The sequence below is a fragment of the Protomyctophum bolini genome (genome assembly GCF_963924005.1).
Source record: "Protomyctophum bolini genome assembly, chromosome: 18".
NCBI classification, from domain to species: Eukaryota; Metazoa; Chordata; class Actinopteri; order Myctophiformes; family Myctophidae; genus Protomyctophum; species Protomyctophum bolini.
Genome location: NC_137879.1, coordinates 7393318 through 7408788, shown reverse-complemented (window position 1 = coordinate 7408788; position 15471 = coordinate 7393318). Strand labels below are relative to the sequence as shown.

Genomic DNA, 15471 nt, shown 5'->3' with positions numbered 1-15471 from the left:
ATTCCCCCCCAGCCTCCGGTAGGGTACTATAGGGTATATTTCCCCCCCAGCCTCCAGTAGGGTGCTAGAGGATAGTGTAGTAGGTTAGGTTAGCCTCCGGTAGGGTACTATAGGGTAGTGTGTAGGGGTAGATTCCCCCCCAGCCTCCGGTAGGGTACTAGCTAGGGGCCTAGGGGGTAGTGTAGTAGGTTAGGTTAGCCTCCGGTAGGGCCTTCTGTTCTGCTGGAAGCTCTGTCTAAGGTACTGCTGTGTGTTGCTGCAGCAGCAGCAGCAACACACAGCCCGGCCCCGCCCATCCCCTCTGACGCTCCCTCTGCCGAGGTTGGAGGGGAGAGAGAGAGAGAGAGAGAGCATCAGACAGACTGCTGCTGCACCTTTTCCTTCTCAAGAGAGAACGACTAGAGAGAGAGAGAGAGAGAGCTTGTGAAAAAAAGACACAGCGCGAGAGAGAGAGAGAGAGAGAGAGAGAGAGAGAGAGAGGGAGAGAGAGAGAGAGAGAGAGAGCAAGAGAGAGCAGGAGAGAGAGCAATCAAGCGTAGCTGTGATGCGAGCAGCACCTTGTCGCCAGGAGGCGAGGCTGTGATAATTTCCGTGTGTACTGTGTTGTGTTATGTTATGAACGAACGCGGTCCTTCTTCTTCTCTCCTCTCGTCTCGCACAAACCTGCAGCACGCTTCGTTCGTTCGTTCTTTTTTTCGTGTCAAATGAAGAGAAGGAAATCGACGAGTTGTGTGTTATTTTTTTCCTTCGCGGAACCACCACGCGCCGCGATGAGATGATGATGATGGTGATGGTGATGATGCGTGTGCAGCAGAGGTAAGAAAGGCTTAAGGAGGCTTTTAATTCGGTCATTCTTTTTATTTATTCACTTATCTATCTATTTATTTCAGCCTGTCTGTCTGCCTAGCTGTCTGTCTGCGTGAGGGAACCCGCTGAGGATGCTCATGCCTGTATGACTGTGCACGGTGTGTGTGTGTGTGTGTGTGTGTGTGTGGTGTTGACGGTGATGGAGGTTGTCACATTAAGCCCACGGGTTGTGTTGTGTTAGATTGAAAAGATTAAGACGCTTTGCTGGTGACGGCCCGACGGAGAAAGTAATTAGGCCTCCGACTAATGAGGCTAGATGAAGTACGGAGGTTTGATGTTCGCTTTAACGGGATGACAAAACAGCCGTGTCGCTGTTCGTCCCTAGCCTATATCTCCGTCTGTCGGGTGGACAAGCTTGTATGTCCCCAAACCGTAACCGTTCCTCCTTTTGTGTTGTCATGTGAGACAACGTCGAAACAAATATAGTAGAAAAGAAAACAGGCGATCTGCAAGCTCACAAAGCATCGCGTCGCGATGCTTTGTGAGCTTGCAGATCGGCTATTTTCTACTATACTTATATATATATATATGTGTGTGTGTGACACAGCCTATGATGATAATGATGATGCTGCTGCTGGGCATTTATTTACGGATAAAAACCTGGGGAAAAAAAGTTGAAAATGTAGATACGAGGTTTCATCTCGGCCGGGTCTCTCTCTCGGCAAGGCGCAGGTGATATGAGACACATTGGAGAGCCCGGAATAGCGCGCGTCGCTGTGTGGCGCGCTCCCAGTCTTTTACAGAGAGAGAGAGAGGGGGGGGGGGGGGAGAGGGAGAGAAAGAATGGGCCGCAAATCGACAATCGATATTTAAACCGCATTCATTCCACCGCATATATCGATAACATGATTCGGAACTTGAATGGCGAGCTTTTTTGTCTCGTCGTGTATATATACGGTCGTTTCCCCGAAACGATCAATCAATCAAGCGCATATATAGAACTATTTTTCCTCTTCTCTGTGTGCGTGAGTGTGTCGCGCGCGTCCGCGTACGTGTGTGTGTGTGTGTGTGTTCATTCGTTCGTGCATGGCCGTGGGCAGCGGGGTGAGTGAGTGAGGGCTCTGTTCTGTGCTGTGCTGGTGGCTGGTTGGTTGGTGGGTAACGGTTGGTGGTGGTGGTGGTGGCAGCGAGGCAGAGCGAAGGAAACCGTTAATTCGATAAGCGCGCTTTGAGGCGCATTTGAGTCATGCAGTCACCGCATCGCCTCTCTCCCTCTCTCTCTCTCTCTCTCTCTCTCTCTCCTCTGCTCCTTTGTGCTGCCATGCACGGTGCCACCAAACCAACAGAACCCATCCATTCCAAACAGCTCCATTCTTACAGTCAAACGGACCTGAGTCCGTTTGACTCTCTTTAAACCACATCTACTGTCTTTAAACCACAAATCTCTATATCTCTTCGCCCCAAAAATAGCTGAAGCACACCTAAGCACACATTGTAGATCAGCTTTCTTTTGCTATCTTGCTATCTTTTGTTCAAAGTGGTTAAAGCAAAAAAGGCTTCGAGAAAATTGAAGAATGAATGACTCACGATGCGAGACACAGTCATGTCAAAGTGTTCTGCAGGAGAAGTTTAACATAGTTTATACATTTGAGGTCTTGCCACCGTACCGTGGTGGTCTCTAAAGTGTAGTATTGGTGGGGGTGACACATACTGGTGTAGCATAATGAAAGCCATGCACTTCAGCGCTATTAGTGAAGGTAATATATAATACAATACATGCACAGGCAGCGTTCTGAAATCTCCTGCGGCATGCAGGATGCAAGCTTCGGGGGGTGGGGGGGGCTATGTGTGTGACTGTGTGTGTGTGTGTGTGTGTGTGACTGTGTGTGTGACTGTGTGTGTGGTCATAGTCATGTCACAGTCTAGTACGGAGAGACTATTGGGCTACTTGGGTGTTTACTGTCTCGTGTGTGAAAAAGAGAGTCGTGATATATGGGCCTGTAGCGACTATCAAGTATGTGTGTGTGCGTGTGTGTGTCAGAGAGAGAGAGAGCTAACATGCATTGAGAAATCTAATAGTGTGTGTGTGTGTGTGTGTGTGTGTGTGTGTGTGTGTGTGCACATGTGTGACTGACCCTATGGTTGATTGTGCTGTCTCTGTTCCCTCTGTAGGTCGCTGGTGAGAGTGATGACGCGGCAGTGAGAGGCACACACACACACAGAGACACACACACACACACACACACACACAGAGACACACGCATATACATCATCCCCCGTGCACACACATACTTGTCCCATTACAGACCAGGGAGGCGGGGGTGAACGGAACTCTCCGCAATGACGGCGTCATTTCTATCCTACACTGACGTGTGAGTCACAAACACACACACACACACACAGACACACACACACACACAGACACACACAGACACACACGCTGTGGCACCCTGTCTGTATGGGTTAAGGCCCTATCCAGGGCAAAAAAGATGGAGCTCATATCCCATTCGTTACGTCTTTAACACACACACACACACACACACACCTGAAACCCGACACCTGCTGTTCAGCAGGGTGAAAGAAGACTGAATGGAGATCCACAATTAGAATAGAACATCACAGTGAAGGGGAGACAGAGAGAGAGAACGCTCGCAAGTCCCCCTAACCCTCCCCACCCACCCACCCCGATTGGAGGAAGATGTCTCAACAGCCTTAAAAGAAGACCCAAACCAAGTCCCCCAAGTTCCCCGTCCCCCTCCCCTGCCCCCGACCCCCCCAACACCCCGTGGAAGAGATCGCCAACATCTCCAACATCCTCCGAGGATTCCTGGAAACGTGTTGTTATTTTGTTTTTGGGGGGGGTGGGTGTGGGCCCTCCGCGCCCCACGGTATAGCCACCATGAGCTGTCGGCTAGAGTCGTCTATTACACCCCAGCTCTAGCCCCCTATATTCCCCCGTGTGTGTGTGAGTGAGTGTGTGTTTGTGTGGGGGTAGGGGCGGTGGTGGTGGAGGGGTGGTGGCGTGTATGAGTGCGATGGCGGTGTGCGTGTGGGCGTCGGCCCCCCTCCTATTCCTGGGCCTGTGCCTGTGCAGCGCGGGGGGCCAGGGCGCGCGCGGCGAGGTGCTGGAGTTCGGCGGCATGGCGGGCCAGTGGGGGCGCTTCCCCGTGTGGAACGCGTGCTGCGAGAGCGTGCTGAGCTTCTCGCTGCGGACTCACAGCCAGGAGGGCCTGCTGCTCTACCTGGACGACGAGGGCTTCTGCGACTTCCTGGAGCTGCTGCTGCTGCGCGGGCGCCTGCGCCTGCGCTTCAGCATCTTCTGCGCCGAGCCGGCCGAGCTGCAGTCGGCGGCGGCGGTGAGCGACGGCCGCTGGCACGCCGTGCGCGTCAAGCGGGACTGGCGCAACACGTCGCTGGAGGTGGACGGCCGCGCCGAGGGCTGGGCGGAGGTGAAGAGCAAGCGGAGAGACATGACGGTGTTCAGCCCCACGCTGGTGGGCGGCGTGGCGCCGGAGCTGCGCGCCTCGCCGCTGCGGCTCACGGCGCCCGGCGTGCGCGACGTGCCGCCGTTCCGCGGCTGGCTGGCGGGGCTGAGCGTCAACGGGACGCCGGCGGCGCTGGAGGGCTCGGAGGGCGTGGCGGTGACGGCGGGCTGCGGCGGCGAGGAGGAGCGGCGGTGCCTCAACGGAGGCGTGTGCAGCGTGGTGGACGACCGCGCCGTCTGCGACTGCGCCGACACCGGCTTCCAGGGAGACGACTGCAGCGAAGGTAAGACGCAGCCCCACCCCCACCATGACCACCGCGTCTTAAGAATATATACACGCTGGAACCTCATCTACGCACCGCTTCATCCTTCACACAAACACACACACACGACACGCACTCACATGCACGCACGCACATTTTAACAATTCATGTCCACACAGGGACTCAAGCATTACATGTGCAGTTCGATACAAAATCATGGCACACGATTCATACAACAACAATGTCTCTCAGCACTCCATGTGGGCACATGCAGTCGGTGTCTATGCCTACACATGCACACACACACACACACACACACACATACATGTCCATAAATCCACACAGTCTGCATATTCACCCCCACAGTATTGTCAGAGTTAGTTTGCTGAGCGCATAACATCCCTAAATATGCCAGTCTAGATGCTTATTCCTTGGCATGCATGCTGAATATATAATATATTGATTCCATGTTGCCGAAAAAAACCTCTGGTATACGAATCCACGGGGCTCAGAGCTAAACCCTTCTCCCATGGAGCCCCTGTTAGTTTTATCAGGGTAGGAGAGCTGAGAGAAGATAGTGTGTGAACCGTTTGTTTGGAGCCCTATTTCAAACGTCGTACCGAAGGAGTCTGGAGATTTGAGACAAATACCTGAGTTTCAGTTGAAAAGCCTCCGCTGGGTTAGCGGGTGTAAGCCTTCGCTATGGGCTGTGTTTAGGTGTCGGTGTGTGTAGACAAAACACAAAGCTTTAAGACGGTTTTAGTGGTTGGTTGGTTGGTTTGGTTGTCCATGTTTTAGTGGGTATCACCCGTTCTGTGTTAAATGGATCTGCATTGATTCCAGCTGGCCTTCAGAAGGAGCTGTCCATACGAATGGGGTGCTGGATTGAATTATGGCCACATTCGTCTATCTCCTGCCCATTTTACTGCGTAATGTAGTGTAGTGTGTGTGTGTGTGTGTGTGTGTGTGTGTGTGTGCGCGCGCACGTGCGTGTGTGTGTGTGCTTGTCAGTGAATGTATTGGGGGGGGGGAGGGTTCACTCATTGTCCCTATATGTCGAAGAAACTGTGATTTATTCTTTCACGTAACAATGGCCGTAAAACAAACTCTAAATATGTTCTATTGTTTCTATCGCCGAAGGTATAATCATGGGAATAAAACGGAAGTCTGATTATTTTCTATCGAATTCGAAAAGACAATCGTGGCCCCTTGGATAGATATACCGAGGCATGACGATGTGCCTTTTCTTTGGTCAATATTCAAGTAGCCGAAACACATGGTGGGGCCACCGTGATGATGGTCATTAGAAGATGGCACTAAAGCGCCTCCTAATGACCTCAGCTGCCTTGTTACGGGCACGACACTACACACACACACACACACACACACACACACACACACACACACACACACACGCCCTCCCTCCCTCCCCTCCCCTCCTCCCCCTGCCTATACTCGCTCGGCTGTGATTCAATTCAAGCTCCAGTTCGTTTGCTGACGAAATCTCAGTTTGTTTAATCGTTGGCTCCTCTCTCTCTCCCTCCACCACCTCCACCACCTCCACCACGCCACACAAGCCTCTCTTAGCTTCGCCGTGCTTGGCTATTGATTTTTCAATGACGCCGAGTCGACCGATGATGCATGCATCTGCCAGAACAGTGGAGTGGCCTTGCTTTGAGCCCCCCAAGTACCTCCCTATATATATACCTCCCCCACTCCACTCAGTGGTGGAACAAGTATACTCACATTTTGTACTTGAGTAAAAAAAGTATCAATAGGCCTATACTGCAACGTATAGAAATGCTCTGTTACAAGTGAAAGAGCAGGAATTCAAAATGTAGCCTATACTTTATTTTTCAATTTCAGAATGTACTGTTTCAAGTGTTTTGAAAATAGCAGATCAACAAGCTCACATTGTGTTGCATCACGGCGCATCGTGCAGCTTGTACATTGGCTATTTTCAAATAGCAGTACAGTATAGGGCTGAAGTGGTTAATGCATGTTTTGTAATACTATCTGTACTATCAAATCAAATAAAAAAATCTACAAAGTTTAACTAGTAATTAAAGTTTTCAAATAAATGTGGTGGAGTGAAAGTGCCTTTTACTCATACTCAATTACTAGGCCTACATTGGAATTGGAAATACAAATACAAAATAGTAAAGTACAAATACCTCAAAATTGTACTTACTTATCCATTCAGGGCGGGAACCCCTTTTGTTGTTTTAAGCATTGCTATAGATGTTGAAAAATAGCAGATCTATAATAGTAGATCTGCTATTCTTTGAAAAAGATCATGAAAATGTGGCGCAAATCTTTAAATATTATATTCTTTCAGAGCGAACGTTTTTAAGTCAAATCTCTAGGGGGGGTCTCTGGAACGACATATTTTCAGATGGGGGGTCCGTGGCCAAATACAGATAATTCACATGAAAAAGGTTGAGCACCACTGATCAGAAAACTGTCATGATTTAGAAGCCGTCCTCAGGTCTAAATGGGTTTAAGTACAGTACTTAAGTAAATGTACTTGGCTACTTTCCACCACTGCCCTCTCACTCACTCACTCACTCAACCCTCACGCACGCACGCAGTCACGCAAGCAGTCACACACACATAGAACATATGATTGCACCTTTAGTGGCCAGCGGTCTAAGTTACCATGGAGACTGAGGGGCTCCATACTGTGAGTATCCGCCCTCTACTCCACCCCCTCCCCTCCCCTTCCCACACCCCCCATGATCCATCCTTTCCCTTCCACTTCCACTTTAAGTACTACTCGGTCGCCACAACTGATTAATTGCAGTCATTCGGTGATGGCGTATTTGAAGCCAGTACTGTATATACATACAGTATGTCGCCTATATATGAAAGCGTGTTGTGGAGACACTGGAAATATAGCCGATCTACAAGCTTGCAGTTGATTGTCTATATTTGGTTTTATTAGTTATTTTTGAAGTGGTCAAACTATAAGCAAATGTTCAGAAGCTTCTTTCAGCTTCTCAGAAATGTCACGAAAGCAACGGTTAGCCTCAATCCGGTGATATCTCCAGCAAGTCAGCAGCACAGGATTGGAATACTAATACTTACTTATACATCATCCTTGCACATTTCTCAGTCGTGATATTTTATTTTCCGCTTTATTCCATGACCTCGGCTAACGGCTCCATCGGGGCCGTTTGTGTCAGCAGTGACCAGTCAATGTCACATGGAAGTGTCACTTAAGGTGCTGCTGTCAAGGGGTTTATACGCACGCGCACGTGTGTGTGTGTTTGTGTACGTGCCGGGCTTTCCCCCCGCGGTGTGTGACGGGCGGTGACTGACTCTGACGAGTAGTGGCCCTCGTTGGGTTTCGTTTCGAGGCAGGGCACTCAGCGGCGAGGCGAGGTGTCCATGAGTGGAGAAGGAAGTCACATGTGAAACGTATACGATCCGCTCGGAGCGCGCGCAGCCCGGCAAAGTGCTGACGGCGAGAGAATGTGATCCGGGCGCAGTCTGATGCTGTCTGCTGGGGGTACAGCGGGAGAGGCGTGCACGCGCGCACACACACACGCGCACACGCACAGAAAACATACATAGATGGGCGCACAGTTACTATGCAAGCATTAAGAGATAGTGCACCCAGTTGAGTGGATATAATGAGATGCTAACACAACTCAGGCTGGCAGGAAGGAGGGAAACGCACACACACGCACGCGCACAGATGCACACACAGTTGTTTGTGGGCTGAGGGCTCCGATGTCACCATTAGCAGCAGCAGCTTTACGGGCTGGGGGTTGTACTGTATACACGTTAGCAGTGGTACAGGTCTACGGGCTGGTGGCTGTACTGTATACACGTTAGCAGTGGTACAGGTCTACGGGCTGGTGGCTGTACTGTATACACGTTAGCAGTGGTACAGGTCTACGGGCTGGGGGCTGTACTGTATACACGTTAGCAGTGGTACAGGTCTACGGGCTGGGGGCTGTACTGTATACACGTTAGCAGTGGTACAGGTCTATGGGCTACGGGGGGGTCTCTGGTGTGCAGCAGCGGGTGTTATTAGGTGGATCATGGAGGCTCTTCCTATACGACCATTTTCTCCCCCCTGGCACGCAGAGCACGGCACCGTGCTGTGGCCTCTTAACCCATTTGGACCTGAGGACGGTTCCACAAAATGTCTTCTAAAATCCTGACGGTTTTCTGTGACCCAAAAAGGACCCCAATGTAATGTAATTGGCCGCCGACTCCCCTCTGAAAATATGTTGTTCCAATCCAGGGACCCTCCAGAAGCAAAGATTTGAGTTAAAAAACTGAAACTCTGAAAGAATGTATGTTCAAAGATTTGAGGCACATTTTCACGATTTTTCCAAAAAATAGTTAAAGCATAACATAATGCTTAAAATGCCAAAAGGGGTTCCCGCCCAAAATGGGTTAAAATGGGCTCCATTTATTATTATTATTATTATCGGGTCAGAGCGGTCGGTGGCTCTCAGGCTTTTCCGGATCAGCGACCGCGGCTTGAAAGTCTCGAAATGCATTTTTTGAGTGGTGCAACCACTCCTACAATCAGCAATGTCCATGTACCTACCTGTGTACCTGTGTCTTTGAGCCTCAGTGGTGTGCGCATGCGTGCGCGTGCACCTGCGCGTGCACCAGTGGTGTGCGCACGCACCCGCGCCCGTGTGTGTGCGTGCACCAGTGGTGTGCGCACGCACCCGCGCCCGTGTGTGTGTGTGTGTGTGCGTGCACCCCCGTAGTGGCAACACAATCGAAAAAGTCCAAAAGTTTCGCAAAAGTCCCAACTTTCTCCTGTCATAGTGGTATGTGGATCGACTGTGGTAGTCGGCGCTAAACCACGCGACAATCATTATTATGCATCTTCAACAACACTGGGATTATTTATGGACCTGCAGCAGTATTATGTGAGTAATTACTTTTATCTATGTTGGACGTTTGTGTTGCTGCATCATGAGCTTGGAGATCTGCTATTAAAAAAAGCTCAGAATACGACCCGAGTAAAAATTTAAATTGTCTTTGATGAGACCATCGGCACGCGCAAAGTCAAAATAAAGTTTTCTTTCGTCTAAAATATAAATATCACGTGCGCAAATGTTTTGGAATGCATCATCGCGAGGACACGCACGGCACAACACAACACAGCATGGACCTGTGCAAAGTATCTGTCGTCTGCCCGTGCAAGGCACCGCCACAAATAATTCGATCGAATACTACATAATTTGCAGACATAATTAAGGAGGAGACGCAGGGCACAACACAACACAGCATGGACCTGTGCAAAGTATCTGTCGTCTGCCCGTGCAAAGCACCCCCCCCCCCGGGATGACGTTATGCTGTAGTCTCCAAGGGGGAGAGATAAGCTAACGTTAGCATGAAGAGAGAAGCTAACGGTTATCTATGTTGGACGTTTGTGTTGCTGCATCATGAGCAGAATACGACAGAGTAAAAAATAAAATTGTCTTTGATGAGACCATCGGCACGCGCAACAACACAACAAAGCATGGACTGTGCAAAGTATCTGTCGTCTCGTCTGCCTGTGCAAAGCACCAGCTACAGGCTAACATTACACTGTAGTCTCCATACAGGGTGTTTACTTATGATGACCATAAGATAACTGAAGCTACATGAATACATAATAATAATACAACTTTATGCCATTGTTGGTTTAAGTTAATTTGTTTGATCCAGGGATAGCCAGTAGCTCTCTGCTTCAAAACACAAGTTCATGTTTCAGCTTTATTATATTATATATAATATATATATATATATAATATAATGAAGCTGAAACATGAACTTATATATATATATATATATATATATATATATATATATATATATATATATATATATATATATATATATATATGTATATAAGCTTTTTGGTATGTGAGTGATGCAGCACTTTACTTTGGTTTGGAGTTGAATTAAAATAAAACTCTAAAGTATTCAACCAGTGTGTGGACATTCTATTCAAAGTTTTCAAATGTTTAGCTGTACTGGCATACACTGTTATGTGTACTTGAACCATTCGTTATTTAAAACATGGTATTTCAGGCAAATATTGAAGTTATTAAAAAATAAGCCTATCCATCATTGCTGTATGCATCATTGCACCACTCAGTTCACACGGGTGTGATTTTTTTTTATAGAGTGTGTTTATTTTAATGAGCAATCAATCGATTGTGCTGCGGCTTGGATCAATTGGAACTAACACGAGCCCCTTCCTAAGTTCCTATTCATCGCTATCGCAATGATAACTGATCATATATATAACTGATTTATATATAAAATTATTCAAATCTTAGTGTTTTGAGAGTGTTGGGTCTGTTCACTGACAACTTTGTGACATTCTTATTTTTTTATTAACCCCAACCTGAGGATGATTCTACAAATATCTTATAAATCATGAAAGAACCTCATGTTTCTATAACAGTGGTTCGCAAACATTTTCATGTCAAGGACCCCAAAAATGATATGTAATTGGCCCGCCGACTCCCATCTGAAAATATGTTGTTCCAGCCTCCAGGGACCCTCCCCAGAAGCAAAGATTTGAGTTAAAAACGTTCGCCCCTGAAAGAATATAATATTCAAAGATTGGCGCCACATTTTCACGATTATTTAAAAATGGCAGATCTACAAGCTCGTAGGGCTATGAGCTTGTAGATCTGCCATTTTTCAATAACTAATTAAAGTATAACATATCCGGACGGCCTTCCTGTATATCTCTGGTTTCAGGCATGCAGGGAAAACAAAGACATCCAGGACAGGACAGGACAGGACAGGACAGGACAGGACAGTGACAGTGACGTCACCAAGCAGCCAGGGAGACTGTGCCATGGAACTGCGGTTTCACGGCGCGCTGACAGATTGTGTAGTTCCTCAAATTATGCAGACAAGCCTCTTTCAGTTATATGTATGACGTTATATATTGTAGTATCATAGTATGTCTTCCAAAAGCACCAGCTGGGCAGTTTGGCGGCGGTCGGTGTCGGCTTGCCTTGTCAGGGGCAGATATTCGGTGAATTATGAACATGTTTTTTTTGGGCAAGGTTAAACTGTGTCTGCTATAAACTCGGCCCTTTTTAAAGCATTATGGAAAAAAATTGGGGGAACATTCGACAGTACACCGTGTTCCTGTACCGTTATTTACCGGCAAGCACACATACTGTACGACACCACGCACCAGTAGCTGCAGATTTTCTTTAAAAAAAAACTACTTGTAACTATAAAGTGAAGAAGCAGAGGGTTGGAAGAGAGAGGCCATTTAAAAAAAAAAAGGAGTTGTGTTGATCGAGTAGCATTTTGGACGTTTGATAGTTCCATTTCTACTCCCCCGGTTTGTTGGATATCAAAGTCAGACATGCGGTGTATAACCTTGTAACATATTTCTTTGTCAAACGTGCTGGCAGTGGCACTCGGGAGGGAATTTTGGCAGGGATTCTGGCTGCAAACGGTTCTGCAATGTGTCTGCATATAGCCTGCTTTTATAGGCACACATACTGTTAACCCATTCTGAACGGGAACCCGTTTTGGTGTTAGCATCATGTTATGCTTTAGCTATTGAAAAATAGCAGATCTACAAGCTCATAGCGCGCCACCGAGTGGCGCGCTACGAGCTTGTAGGTCTGCTATTTTTGAAAAGTCGAAGAACGACTGACATTTTTAAGAATCTGATCTCAGGTCAGAATGGGTTAATCAGTCCAGTGTGTGTCCAGTGGAAACCTCGTATGAATTTGATCTCAGGTCAGAATGGGTTAAGTTTGCAGTAGTTTCAGTGTGGGTGGGGATGCATCGGCGGTGCACGGGAGGTGGCAGGTGATTCATTGTGCCTTACTGACTTAATGAATGTTTAAACACACTGGGATTATTCCTATAGAGGAGCAGAGGATTGCCATGTTTCTGAGAAATCACACGATGGTACTGCAAAGGTACTAGGGGCGCTTGCTGGCTGCTGGTATAGATTTCTTCGTTGTTTTTTTTTTTACGGTGTGTGGCTGATGGCCAAGCTGTCGAGAACAGGCATACGTGCATGTACAGTAGGTAGTGTACGCATAATCCCCTCAAAGGTAGACCAATCACAGCCCACGTTTCTTCAGTATATTGTCTTCTTTTATGTACATGAAACAAACAACCGGGAAATGTCGCCGTTTCAAACTCACGACGAGTGTTGAAAACGATATCGTAGTAGTCAATATTCTATGCATGTCCTGTAAGACCTATTTATTTCAGCAAATCTCTTGACGTTGCATCAGCATTCTTCTTGTGAAGTGGCTTTGTACTTTGGTATACTGTAGCAGTGTATAGGCATAGAGGTATGAAGATTTGCTATTATGGCATATATCGCAAAAGGCCAGAGTGTCAACGCAGGGATGATTATGGGCCAAGCCCCGAGGGGAAAAAAGGCCCCCTAGTCTTTTTCTACCGTTTCTTTTTTCTCCAGACACTTTTTACGGTTCTGGCAGTTCTGTGCTGCTGCCCAAAGTGGGGTCCGGGGACCCCCAGGGGTACCTGAGGGAGTTCCAGGGGGTCCCCAGCTAAATGATACCAAATGGACTCTTATGGGTCTGTAAGTCTGAGAGTGTACAAATGCAACATTTGTGGTCCCAGAGATAGAAATGCCATTAAATGGGGGTCCGTAGACTAATGCATGTTAAACTGGGGGTCCCCTTGAAATTAAACGGGTTGAGAATCACTGCTATAGAGCCGTACAAATCTTCTTTAGGGGGGGGGGGGGTCCCTGGCATAACTTTTCAAATGGGGGTCCGCGGGAATTTGGGGGTCCTTGACGTGAAAAAAGGTTTGGGAACCACTGCGGTAGAGGGTCACGAGAAACGGTCAAGAACGGAAGCTCACAGTGATTCGTCAGACGACCTCTGACCTTTTAGATCTCCCAATTATATGATTGTATATGAATTATATGATACACTCCTACCAGCTCAGTGGCCTTGTGGTTAGAGTGTCCGCCCTGAGACTGGGAGGTTGGGGTTCGATCCCCGGCCGGGTCATACCAAAGACTCTAAAAATGGGACCCAGTGCCTCCCTGCTTGACACTCAGCATCAAGGGTTGGATTGGGGGTAAGTCCCTGCGACATACTAGCGTCATGTCCAGGGGGTGTACTTGTACATCAAGCTGCCTCACGTTACAGAAACAGGAGATAGGCTCCTGCCCTATGGGCCTCATGGCTCGGCAAGGCTACTTTATATGAATTATATGATCCACTCTATCCACTCCTGGGACTTGGGTAGTAGTCCTGTCTAAAAGTGAAGCAGCTCAGTGTTGACATACAGCACATGCAGACACGAACAACTGCTCCAAACCCCACATTATTCATTATTCAGTCTAGAAAAGCCTTTATTGTCAGTTATTTTCTGTTTGTTGTGGAGAAACAACCCTTCAGGAGCAGGAGTGCCTAACTTGGAAGACGAGAGTGTGGTTGGTAAGGAAAGGAAAGGTACTATGTTTACCCAGGGTAACTGGACTAAGCTCAAGAACTTGTTTACAGCCAGGCCCTGCTCACAGAACAATTTCATGGTAGAGGTTCAATGCCTTGGTGTCTTGGGATGACTTCATGCCTCTCTATGAACTGAATTATTTGATTGTGAATAGCTTTTTTCTTTATGGCTTTATTGCTTTTATGGCTGCTTGCAGCTATATATGGCAATTAGTGCAGCTTTGTTAATGAACTGCAGTAGTAAGTTGGTACAGTATCAATGAAAAAACGATAAAGGGGGAAAAAAAGACTCTTCCTTGACTAACCGGAGTGGCAAATCGCTAGTTGCAGTACCTACAAAGATTACATTTAACAAGGTTTATGGCGTTTTTTATTGGCAGCGGTTGTGTAAGGGCCGTTATTGCGATGCCAGTTTCTTGCGTGCTGGGACTGCAGTTGTCTCTTTGGTGATGTTCATTACCGTTATTCGCCTGAGTCCTGAGTTTCATGTCGTGTAGATGTAGCGGAGAGCAGACAAGAGCGGTTGTTTATGCATAGAAGTATTGTGTTAACCTGGTGTTTATGTCATCCTGAACCGAGTCACTTTGTATGAGCAGTGCACATGATGTTTTGATGGGGAAAAAAAAGAGTAAAAGTTTCCATCCTTTTGGCTGAATTTACAAAAGCATGGTTGTTGTGACGGACAGACAGTCCTATATAGGCCTCCACAGCGTTTGCATTGAATGAAGACAACTTCAAAGGCGGCCGTTCGACCCGAGGGTTGCGCTTATAATTAACCACAATAACCCTGGTGTCTGTCCCTGTTTTGCGGATGCCTTTGGGGGGGAAAATAAATAGCCTATAGGCATATATTATGCTTAGCATGAGCAGCTCAGTGGCCTGGCCTTGTGTTTGGAGTTTAGAGCCCTGAGATTGGAAGGTCGAGGTTCAATGACTTCAATTCCTCGGCAGAGTCATACCAAACCAAAGACTATAAAAAATGGAGCCCAATGCCTCTCTGCTTCATGGCACTCGGCATCAAGGGTTGGACCGGGGGTTAGTCCTTATACCCGACATACAGTAGGCCTACTACAGTATAGTGTCATGTCCAGGGGGGTGTGCTTGTAAATCATGGCTGGGGCGATGTGTTTGTACACCAAGCCGCCTCGCGCTACAGAAACAGGAGATAGGCTCCTGACCTATATGTGCTCCATGGCACATTATAGCAAGGCTATTACTTATACTTATTATGTGCATCGGGTGTTATAGCCGATCCCTTGCGCTCACAATGCGTCGCGGCAGATCGTCTCAAAAGAGGCTAAACCCCCCGAGCGACTATATACACAAAGGGTTTAATTGTCACGTCTGCGAAGAAATGTATGCGACACCTTGCAGCACGAAGTGCAGGCGTAATGGCTACACCGAAAAGACAAATAGCTAAACATTGAAGCGCTGATTAGATCTAAGATTGATGGGTCTGGGTGGCAGG

At 47.7% G+C, this 15471-nt stretch overlaps 1 protein-coding gene across 11 annotated transcripts in view; it reads left to right on the top strand.

The window, feature by feature from the left end:
• Window positions 1-3833: 3833 nt before the first annotated feature.
• LOC308332708 (neurexin-1a-like) overlaps window positions 3834-15471 on the top strand; it is a gene marked incomplete at both ends in the record, with an annotated part of 160798 nt that continues 149160 nt past the window's right edge. For 5 of the 11 annotated variants that reach the window (XM_080788734.1, XM_080788735.1, XM_080788733.1 and 2 more), the window contains one exon: window positions 3834-4575. In XM_080788734.1, the coding sequence (XP_080644860.1) occupies window positions 3834-4575 (742 nt within the window). The remainder of the gene's footprint in view (window positions 4576-15471) is intronic. The other 6 variants (XM_080788732.1, XM_080788740.1, XM_080788731.1 and 3 more) reach the window with 2 other exon arrangements.